The sequence below is a fragment of the Aulonocara stuartgranti genome (assembly GCF_965226115.1).
Source record: "Aulonocara stuartgranti genome assembly, chromosome: 1".
Taxonomy (NCBI): Eukaryota; Metazoa; Chordata; class Actinopteri; order Cichliformes; family Cichlidae; genus Aulonocara; species Aulonocara stuartgranti.
This window is the reverse complement of record NC_138939.1, coordinates 16313368-16325546: the sequence shown is the minus strand read 5'-3', so window position 1 is coordinate 16325546 and position 12179 is coordinate 16313368. Positions and strand designations below refer to the sequence as shown.

Sequence of the window (12179 nt, the reverse complement as noted above, 5' to 3'; positions counted from 1 at the left end):
AGTTATAGTTTTCAGACTTCTCAGGAAGCTTAAATAAGATCTGCTCACCCGGACGATCAGATTGGAACAGAAGTGTCTGTGAACTGCAAACTCCAGGTCTTTGCAGAGATTTTCTGTGGAGTTTAAGTCCAGGCTTTGCCTGGGGCACTGAGAGACCATCAGAGACTTGAAATAAGGTTTTGGTCATCCCAAAACTCTTTCAATGTCAAGACAAGGTAAACATGTTAAGGTGGTTTTTTAAAACACACTTATTTACTTAATTATTGCTTGAAGGTTTCTGCATCTGGGATCTTGAGAAGTGAGAAAAAAAAACATGGTAAATTTTATTCAAATGCTTTATTTGTGCTACTGGGCAACTGATTGAAATAGGCATCAGTGGATGCCAAATACTGCAGTGATAGTAATGTTGTTCATGACATATTTTGCATGGCCAGCATAGTGGTGCACTGTCAACTCGCAGCAAGGAGTGTGCTGAGTCTGTGCAGAGTTTGCATGTTCTCCTTGTGCCTGGCATGCTAGGTTAATCGATTATTCTGCTTTGGCAGTTAGATTGACTGGTTGTTTTCTATGGTTGCACCCCACCATTAGCTTAATAACACCCGAGATAGGCTCCAGTCCTCCTGCAATGGGTGGCATTTTATGCATTTCTTGCACTAAATACAAATTAATATATGGTATTTATAGCATCTCTGGAAAATGTCTAATCACCAATTGGATGTAAAGCACCTTTCTATGGTTTTTAACAGTACTTGCCCACACAACAAAAGTGTGATACACTCTGACTATTTAATGAGGATGAACATGTAAATAAGCAAGAATTCATTATTTGAATTATTTTATTAGCAACAGTTTGAATTTACCTACTCCATCTGGTCTTCTTTGTAATATTTTTAAATGCACTTAATTATATGCTATTTTTGATTGTTTTGTTTATTGTATCTTATTTGTTTTTATTTTTTCATTTCTATTCTTATTCTACTCTTTAATCAGTCCTGAATAAACCAGCTTGGTGCTTCATTTTGCAATGTGCTTTCTAAATAAAGTTTTCGCTGTTTCAACTGATGGCCCCGCCCTGTGGTTTCAACCATCCACGTGTTGCTTCTGAGTGCTTGTGCTCTCTTCTCAAGTTTCACATCCGTCAGTGAATTAACCTCATTACTTGTATATTATGTATTCACTTTCATAGAGGTTTCTAACCTACCTGTAGCCATAGAAACAGTCTGGGACAGAAACAAACTTTATCAGTAACTAACACTCAAGATAAGTAAGATAATCCACTCCAGCCCCTGGAGTTAATAACCTGTTACTGACATTTGCACACTTTACACACACTTTCCTAGTGCAAACAAACTCTCTAATGGATTATCATTGACTATAAATCCGTACTCAGATTACCTTTAATAAAATGACATATTTGCACAGGATTCTGACTATAATAATAACTAACTGATAGATACCAATAATAATAATAAAATAAATAATAATAAAAAACAAAATATTGACTTGTTTGCACAAAATAAAACATTACCTTCTGACTTTAGGTTAAGGAACACCCCCCCCCCCCCCCCAAAAAAAAAGTAATAGTGATAATAATATATTTTCACAAATATATTTGAAAACAAGGAAAGATGGAAGGAAAGGAAATCTTATACAATATATAATCATTGAGACAATAATTTATTATCGCAGAGGCCCCTTTTGCATTTACAGTTTTCAGCCTCAATGGGATCTGCACACTTACGGGCGATCAAGAAGCAACTCCAAATTCCAGGTCTTTGCATAGACTTTCTGTGGATTTTAAGTTTGGGTTTTGCCTGCGGCACTGAAAGACAGTCGGAGACTTGTTCCAAAGCCACTCTGGTATTGTTTTGGTTTTATGGTGCCTCTTCAGGACTGATATTCTTTCCTTTTCTTTTGTCCTTGAAGAGTCCATTAAATTCATTAAATTGTCAAACTCCAGGCAGGCTTTTGTCTGCTGTTATATTGTGGCTTTACACCAGCTTTACTCTACTGAAGTTCTTGTGATCAGCCCTGATACCTTCTCTAGCAATATCAAATCATTTGCCAAGTATCTGATCAGTATTTGAACTTCAATCTCACATTTCAACAATCTCACTGTTTTTCATCTAAGAAAGGATGCGAAAATCAAACATTTACTATCACCCAGTAATTTGAAACTTTTACTACCGTATTTATGGGACCATAAGGCCCACAGTATTATAACTGTGGGCCTTAACGCGCACTGTCGACAAACGGGTCTGTGTTCATACGTAAGGCGCACTGCATTATAAAGTGCATTAAACAAAACAAAACAGTCAGATAAGTCAAACTTTACTCAACTCATTCCTCTTGCTTCCTCCACTTCCGTACAATTAAACATACTGTTGAATTATCTGGTAGGTGCTCTAACACTGGAACAACAGTATATGTTATTCCAGTGTTTTTCTAATTTTTGCTATGTAACTTTGCACTGTCCAACTTTCTGCTGTAACAAATTTCCCACGTGTGAGAGTAATAAAGGTTATCTTATCTTACATTAATGATTAACCTCATATTGTGGCTGGATTATCTCAGTTGTTCTCCCCTACTGAAGTTTGGTCCGTTTACAGCAATTTTCCATCCGATTCCGATCCATCCATCCGTCCAAAAAAACCCAAAAAAAACAAACCATTGGGAACTTTTATCAAGTGGAAAAAGATTAGCGTTCATTCTCCAGGTTTACTGTGTTATGCTTTGGTATGCTAACATAGCGGTGTCGCTAGTGATCACTAGCACAGCATTATATACCATCTAGCCCAACTTCAGTAATCCTACAAACGTCACTATTGTGTAGTTTTCTCTCTACATTCATGTTGGAAATCATAGCAGAGCTGTACATTTTATTTTTTTTCCAGAAATCTCTCAGTCAGAACATGACATAGCATGTTTAGGTAACTAGCGAAAACAGCGAGCTAAATATCTGCTAACTTTCTGCTAACTTCTAACTCCGTTTAATTTAATAAATTCTGTTTTCATGTATGCCTGGATGTTAAACTTAATTGTTACACATGGTAAAGCAGCAACGCAGATCATTTTATTAAAGATGAAATAATTTAGAAAGTTTTTAACTCTCAGTGATGCTGCAGTGTTCGTTTGACTTTGGGACCTGAAGCGGACGGAGTTTTGGGCCCACTGTGTTATGCTGACATTTCTGTGTCGCAAGCGATCACTAGCACAGACTTTTCCCCCCTTTCCATCCCTCAGTCTTATCTGCTATGGTTGTAATAATCCAAAATAAAAAATATTAAGGCTCTAATAAAATATGACTAGGTGACTCAAGTAGACAATTACAGCAAATGCCATAATGCTCCATTTGTTAAAATTGCTACACTGCACGACAGGACAGGTCCCCCACTCCCAAAACGAAACAAAAAAGAACAAACTACTCAGCACTTAAACATCAGATTTTTTGCTATACTTCACTGGCTTCCAGTGAATTCAAATTTCACTAAAAAAAAGGCTCTTGTTGAGACTTTTTTTAAGCAGTCGGCCTCTTCAATCATCTGATCGGAATCTTTCAACCGCTCCACAATCTTATTTTAAAACCAAAGGCAACCGGTCCTTTGTGGTTGTAGCACCTGACCATTAGAACAGCCTTCCTCAGCCAATCAGTGTTTTTTTTTTTCTTTTAATTACTGCTGAAAAATCATTTTTTAAGATTAGCTATAAACTTTCACCCTTTATTTTTGACTGTAGTGCTTCATATTTTTATATGTACACTTCTCTAATGTTTTTTTCACACAACCGTAAAACACTCTCGTCTGTATGGTTTAAAATTTGCTATAGCAATATGATTATTATTAGAGGAAATCTGCATTAGATGTGGTACTACCAAGATAGTCATCAACCCTGTCACTGCAGGGGGTTCAGACTGACCAAAGGGTTCTTGGTCATGTCCCCAGTTGAAGCCTTTTTTGCTCAGATTTCAAACTCCTTCCATTAGACCATTATTGAGGCCACTGTACTCCTGGGAACACTCCAAGCTTGAGAAATTGTTTTATACCCCAGCCTGGGTCTGTGTCTCACTGCAATTTTATTTCACAGGTCTACAGAGAGTTACTTGGACTTGGTAGCTTGGTTTTAGTCTTGACATGAAACAATACACAGGAATGTGCCTTTTTAAAACTATGTCCAATCAGAGCAATTTGCCATAAGAGCAGTCTAATCAAATTCTAGGCACATATTTTTTTGCTATAGTTAAAGCAGACATGATGCACCTGGCAACAATCTGTTGAGTCCCGCTCAAATAACGTGTACAAAATTTGCTGAATGCTTTCAAATTTTTCAAGAAGCAATTAGTCCAGTGCGACGAGCTAACGTCTCCGTGCATTTGTCTACGTATCCATCAAGAAAACACACCTTAACATGTACTGTGCTGGAAAGCTGGCGCAGCAGCAGGAAACTGCATCCAGACTTCATGCAGAGGTTCAAGAAAACACTGAAGCACAACGTGAGTTATTGTATCAAAACTTTATTCTCAAATAATGTCATCAAAATAGCTGATAGATAAACTGTATGTCTCTTTAGCAGGTTGTGAGGCTGCATTCACTTACTGTTATTTAAACCTTCATAACATCCCATTGTGTTTCTCCTTCATGATCTCCAAGGAGGATAGAAAATTCCATTTTTAAGGTACATGTATATTCCAGGAACCTCCAAAAACTGTTGTCAATTTGATAATGAAGCTAGCGCCTAAATTTGCAACATGTTCACGTTCCACTCTAAAACCAGTGTTTAACCAAGCAGTACCAAATCTCTTCTCATTTAGACAGAAATGAGGTCAGATTTTAGTCTGTAAAGGGGTCAAGTCCAAAATCCAGAATCTTTTTGTGCCTGTGAATGTCATCCCACACAGTCGCACAGGGCTGCTGTTACACAAGAACACTGTCTTTTACGAAGCTTCATTTCAAACCACCGGTACCTACCCTTAATAATATTATGACACGTAACATCTGGTGTTTGTTTAGTGTGTTCATGTGTCTGAGATCCATTTTTTTAAAAGTGTAAACAATATTTTAATGAGAAGAGTCACCAATTTTTAGGACAGCTGCCACATAAGAAGCCATACAAAACTATTGAATGTGTCACTGCATCGTGTACCATATCTCTGTGAATGCTTTCAAAGCTTTAATGTTCAGAAGAACGACATAAGCTGCAAAAGTGTTTTACACAGTCAGTAACATTGTCTGAAGGTGTGACTCTCATCATACGTGTCCCTTCAGCACAAGTACAATCAACACCGGGTTTCTGTTCCTGTGTAAAAGCAGCCATGATGGACAAACGAGATCTGACATTTTTATATTTTTCATCTTTTAAAGTCAGTTTGAACCATAGATTTTTTTTACATGGTGTGTAACAGTAAAAACATTGACTGTAATGAACAAGATTTTTTTTGTACCTACTTCATTAATCATAAAAAGTACAGCATGTTTAATAATTTGTTTCTTCTTTTCTTTTTTTACAAATTCTTCATAAAAAATAGATTTCTGTACAAAAATGTTTTTTTTTCTTTTGCACCTACTTCAAGTTCAGCAGCACATGATGATGGTGAGACGACAGAGATGAAAATGTAGATATTATGAGGCATAAAATAAAAACATTTACAATGAATGCAACTTCCTGTTAAGGACCTGCCGATTCTCGGCTTATTCCTGCCTTTCGGGAGAAGAAAAAATAAACTCTTTATTTCAGTATTTATGAGCAACAGCAATGCTTTATGTTAATATGTGTTGCTGAGAATGCATCTTTTTTGTGTAACGTGTAAAGATAGCATATGTGAGGCTCACACAGCCATGAGCTGGCAATGCCATAATTATCCTTTTGGTTAAATAGTGGAAATAATGTAATATTCAATCCAGAGCAGGTAGTAGATTTTAGCTCTAACATCAGCACACAGCATGAGAAGTTTGTCCTCACCAAACTGTTGAGAAAAAGATGCAAAACAAATATAAACTATACTTAATATTTAGTTTGATTAGCATAAAAAGTGAAACAAAAACAAGCCAGATATTTAGACTATATGTGTGTAAGTAAGACTAATATTGTTTGAGAAAAGAGATACACAACAAGGTCAGATTTCCATCTGGCAATGAATTTCCAGCAGTGATTTTTTTCCCTCCTCCCAAAGCTCATTGTGGCTTTGAGTCCCTTGTTTCATCAAGGACTGCCGACAATACCGCTCTAGAAAAAGTGACGGACAAATCAAACCTCTCCCCAAGCTGCGAGAAGTCCTAACTGAAGAAGTAAAAATAACCTTGGCATTTTAAAATGTAGTCTGTAGTTCCTTTCTTAAATCTTGCGGCCAGCTGTCGCTGCTTTAAACAGCGAAGACTGCTGCCAAATTAAGGACAAACTTTAAAACGTCCTGACTAATTCTGCTAAAAAAAAGAAAAAAAAAAAGGCCTCAAGTGAAGAGGACATCGTCCAGATTTTCAAGGCATCTTGTGGCACTTCTCTGTCACGTTCAGCTGAATTTCGTTTTGCTCATTTTAAAAAGGTTGAGTGATAGAGAATAGTAGCACTGCTGTTAATCCGTTTTTAAAGTCACTGTAAGCTGCCATGTGCACAGCTAAGGCTGCTTTTCTCCCCAGTGCCTTCCTTTGGCAGGGCACTGGGGAGAAAATTAGTCTTAGCTATACCAGACAAGGATTGTTGTAAGGTTTGGCTCTATCAGTTTCTGATACAGTAAATCACTGCACATGGCTTATAAATATTACCATGTAGATAAGCATTGTTGTCATGTATGCTCTTAACCAATAATGTGGTTAAGATTATGAGTTATTTTTTTAAAGAGAATCATGGGAGGTGTCTTTTTATCTCCAGATCTCTCTTCTTCACTTTCTACAGAACCTATTTTTACCACAATGTTGAGGACTTTTTATTGAAATAGATGCTTTTATAAGGGGCGATCGTGGCTCAAGAGTTGGGAGTTCGCCTTGTAATTGGAAGGTTGCCGGTTCGAGCCCCGGCTTGGACAGTCTCGGTCATTGTGTCCTTGGGCAAGACACTTCACCCGTTGCCTACTGGTGGTGGTCAGAGGGCCCGGTGGCGCCAGTGCCGGCAGCCTCGCCTCTGTCAGTGCACCCCAGGGTGGCTGTGGCTACAATGTAGCTTGCCATCACCAGTGTGTGAATGAATGGGTGGATGACAGGTTGTGTAAAGCGCTTTGGGGTCCTTAGGGACTAGAAAAGCGCTATACAAATACAGGCTATTTATAAAATATTTATTGTGCTTGGCTGTAAAATAGTACTTCAACACTGTCTGCACCACTACTGTGACATTGTTAATGTAAATTTATCTTTGTGTGAATATACGCTTACTCTCAGTGTATGAATGCAAGGAGTGAAAACACTTACTGAAAGAAACAGCTGATGATGGCATATGTAACTATGAAGCTGACTGTTGGAGAAACCTTGAAGGGTCAGCAGAGGTCAGACACGCATGTGAGGCCCCAGAAACATTATAACTTGAGAATCCTGCTGCAGTTTTGATATGTGCAGTTTGCGTTTGGCTGAACTTCTGTGGGGACAGTAAGGTTCCGCTGTGACCAAAACACCAGAATAGAGACAACGCAGAGTCTGAATTTTCTCTTTCGGGCACACAAGGAGATCAAATCTCTGCCATTAATTGTTAAAAACGAGACCTTTTATTATGCCGGTGGAAACCTTGGAGCTGCTAATTCTCAGGCTCTATTATGCACTCTTGACTCCACAGGAACTCTCAACTGAATTAATTAAATCAATTAAAACAGAGTCACGGGGTGCACTCTAACAGTAAAAAAAGAGAGTGGAGGCTCACGAGGTGTGAACAGATGCTCTATTTTTGTTTACAGAAGTCTTGTTTATTCCTGTGAAGAGACTTTAGATATGCATCTTCTGACTTGTGGTTATTGCTATTACTTTAGCCACTACACTCGTCTGTGTATTTTTATTTTGTCTGCATCGCATTGGTGCTATTTTTGGCTGTCTGACCATGACCCTGATACCGAAGCTATAAATGACAGGCTGACAATGAGGTATAATTCCTCCATACATAATGATTATTGTTCCAGCTCACTTTTCCAGCATTTAGGGTTGTGTGTACAGACACATTCAATTACCGGAGCTGAAAATCTAAACACCCCCCCTTCCTCCCCATTTGCTGTTAATTTATTCTTCCTTATCTCATAACAGGTGGCTGTGACAACCTCCTCATGCTGAATGCTTTTTTAAATCCCTGTATTTAGGTTATAGTGAAAATCTACACATTTGAGTTAAATTAACCTTTGCCAGACTCACTATAACATGGTTTTTAGGGTATTATTATCATTATCTACTCACCATTTCATACTGTGTGAATGAATGAATAGGTGTAGATGAACACATACATACCATGGACATGGGAAACATAAATAAAATGAAATTTTGGACAATTAAAAAAAAAAATTGCGTAAGGTTAAAGCAAATTCTTGACGTATAAAAACAATGACTCAATGTTGTGCATGGAGTGTGGAACAGGAAACAGACCTAAAGACAACGACAGACGATAAAAGCAGTTAACATCTGTGATTTAAACCAAGTGCAGCATCTTTCGAAAAATAAAAATATTTTGAGAGGACACTGCGAGAAATAACAAGCTTGGTAAGCGACTTGAAACTACCGGACCTTTTTTGAATCCTGAAAACCGATTGATGCTAGAACAGCGTTTTGATTTAAAATAGCAGGAAATTAAGCCGACTGGGGTCGCACTCACTAAGCTTGTATATTTGTTGCAGTGAGGTTCCAGCATTGATAAGCAGGACGTAACTAACTCTCTGCACACGAGGTATTTCTCAAACAATGGAGGGGCTCAGGGGACGATAACTATCGACAACAATAATTGTGCATGTTGTCTTCATGCTGTATCTTTTTGTCCTCTGTGGTAAATTACCAATTCTCAACGCAAATAGGTTGTGCGCTCTTTAAAAAGGTGTGTTCAAACAAGATAATGTGCATCAGATATTTGATGTGTCGAAACAATGCATGACAATGTGTGTCGAAAGAGCGTTTTTAAAGAGCGTTACAGAAACAGTCACTTGTTATTCCTGAAAGCTCACACAATCAACGGCTACAACTGTAGCAGTAGAATCCTCTGAATTCGATATACTATATATCTAACACTGTAAATATTCGAGCAACACAAAGTTCACGTACAAAATTGTACATGTAGTCCTCACATTCTCACGTTATAAAAAGCTGACAGATTTGATAGTTTAAATAAGTAGTTTTTCTCACTGAATGGGGAGTCTGAAGATAGAAACTGCTTCAAAGTCTGGTGATGTAGCACTGAATACTTCTGTATCACTGGCCAGATGGCAGCAGGATAAAGAGGCAGTGACTGGGGTGGGTATTGCCTTCTGGTCTCCTTTGAGTTCTGCACAAACGCCTCCCCAATATCACTGATTATTGGTAAAATGACTACCGGTGATGCTCTCCTGCTACAGAGCCTTCTGGTCTTGGGCCATGTGCATTCCATATCAGTAACGTGGCACCAATGTTTCACTGGGACCAAACTGCACATTATAAAATCGTTTTGAAAGATTGTATTTAAAGTGTTAGATATTACTAACAATTTTCAGTATGAGCTTTCAGAAACAGCAACGTTTCTAAATGGCAGGACAACATTTCCTTTCCTGCTTGGAGGTCTACAGGTAAACTATTCTCAACTTTCTGGTTGGCTAGCGTGTTGTCATGGCAACAAAATAAACAACAGTATAGCATGTGGTCACACCTTCTGCTTACAGGGAGTGTGAAATATAAATGTGTATATACAAACACTCTGTAACCCTGTATTTAATCATTTTTGTCATCTTTTTAAAGATAGAAGTTTTTGAATAAAATGCTATTTTTTAATTACTCATTTTCCAAACCCATTTCAGACCCAAAAATTATTCATTTTTTTTCATAACCCAGTCAGAAAAACACACTAGTGCAAAATTTGTGCGGTTTATATAAAGTTTATATTTTGGGGTCCCCGGCAGCAGTGGTTTGGGAAGTCCCATGGGGCCACTGGGGTTTTGAACATACGAGTCTGTTCATCAATATCTTCACTGAAGAAAAATGCCAGAAGAGACAATAAGAGGCTATTTGCCTCTGCTTCCACAGCAACATGTCCTCCTTCCAGCACGACTGACAGAGGTGTCTATCTGTCCTTTTGTTTGCGTCTGTCAGTCAAAGAATCTGTCAATCAGTTCATCTATTTCTGATTTTGTGGCTGGAGAGTATATAAAATCAGTCATTTCCTGACTGATAGTCCCGATCAGAGCTATGAGAAGACAATTCATTTCCTGGATTTGGCTACAGCTGATTGCAGCAGTCGACGATCCTGACAGCTTATTGCCTCCAGGCTTCCACTTGTTCAGCCACCAAGCACAGAATCCTGGCTAGTTTAAGAACGAGAATCAGTTGTCTGACTCCTTGATTGTATTAGACAGGCCTCTGGAAACCAGTCCACTGCGTACACCAACCGGGCAACTCAAATGTCTGGTTTTCTGGTTTATCTCAGCTTGCCTAATGCTACTGTGGAATATTGTATTAAGTTGACTGCATGTATTTTGTACCTTTATATAATCATATTTGAAAATGTTCAATTGACATCTAAAATAAGTCCACAGGTTCTGATACTGAACTTTGTTTGAACAAGCCTGATTTGGTATGTTTTAGCCTAATAAGTTGCTATCTACTGTTTGTAGACATTATTAGAAAAGGCGAAATAAGGTAAAGACAATTACAGAAACCCATAATTAACTGACAACTAAACTTTACTAACTCTGTGATTGTCCTGCTATATTGAACCCAACTCGTTCAGATCTCCAAATAGGCTAAAACATCGTCAAAACTTCACTGCAGCTTCTACTTGACCCTGGCTTGATTAGCACTCGTCCATCACAATTAACACTAATTTCATTCCAGTGTCCAGGACTGAATGAGAGTGTTATTATGTCAGTATGTTTTGTCGGTCTTACAGCAGTCTGTGCAATCACTGTTATTTTTTGAATAGACTCTGTTAAAGTGTCATTACATCTCAGGGTATAGTCCTGTCAAGTCCCATATAAAGGAAATCCAGAAAGAGGTATATCTACATATATGAACCATCTAATGTCTGGAGGGTGGATGAGTTTCCCCTGAGGTCTGAACCTCAAATGAGTCAAACCCATTCCTGGCCTGCAGCAGGGGAGTTCGTAAGGGGCACCGGGCTAGATCAGCATGAACAAGTTTAATTGTAGAGGGGATTTCAGAGGCCCATATGACACTGGCCATATAAAACTCTTTCTATAAGAAGGTTGCGAAAAAGCACGTCAGCCAAAACTGGACAAACATGTTCTTTCAGGGAATTTAATTAATTGTATCCTAAATCTGTGTTTTTCCCTAATGTCTGAATTATAGCATTGGATCTCCTGAACGACAGACATTGTGTTACTTGATGACGTCATTGTCTCCTCCCATGCTTATAGGTTCCAACTGATTTCTCCCTTTTTCCTCTTTCAGACTACAGGGGGGTATTATCCTTGTTCAGGTAGGAAGTGGAGTAGAGCTGCATCACTGTGCAGATGATGCTGTACGAGGACCAGCGTGCTACACAGCAACTGCTCATGGTGACGAGTCCAAATCCTAAGTTAGTCCTTTTGTTTTTGTTTGGTTAAACCACACTGCAGACTACAGCAATGGATGCTGGACTGAACCACTGTATGGGCAGTGGCATGATAGCTGGACTATACCACAGTGCAGACGGTATTGAGTGTGGTATCAAATCGAACTGCCTTAGCCTCAGTGGGTTTCATGTTGGTGTCATACATTGGATTTTCAAATGATGCCTGACCATTGGAGCTCTCGTGGCCAACATAGCCATTGAACTGGACCTTTGGACGTGTCCTAAAAGAGAAAAGAAAAATGCCATTGCATGAGTTACACAGAGCTACTTTTTTAAACTTTATTAAATGGTCAGGAACAAAAAATACACTACAACCGAAAGTGGACGGGAACTGAAACACAAATGGGAAAGTAAACTATGCAGTAAAACAGCACAACAGTCATATTTTCAATCCAGGAAGAATTTACACAGGCCTGTGAAACTGTTTACCTAAGAAAACGTTTTTGCACACAGACTGTCCAACATTTAGAACA

General features: G+C 38.5%; 1 protein-coding gene across 1 annotated transcript in view; it reads right to left on the bottom strand.

Annotated features, from left to right (window-relative positions):
- Nucleotides 1–4513: 4513 nt before the first annotated feature.
- The window catches only part of LOC309707078 (CUB and sushi domain-containing protein 1-like), a 451615-nt gene continuing 443949 nt past the window's right edge, over nucleotides 4514–12179 (bottom strand). Inside the window, exon 75 of the mRNA XM_082534186.1 lies at nucleotides 4514–11927. Within this exon, the coding sequence (XP_082390312.1) occupies nucleotides 11768–11927 (160 nt within the window). The 3' untranslated portion in view covers nucleotides 4514–11767. The remainder of the gene's footprint in view (nucleotides 11928–12179) is intronic.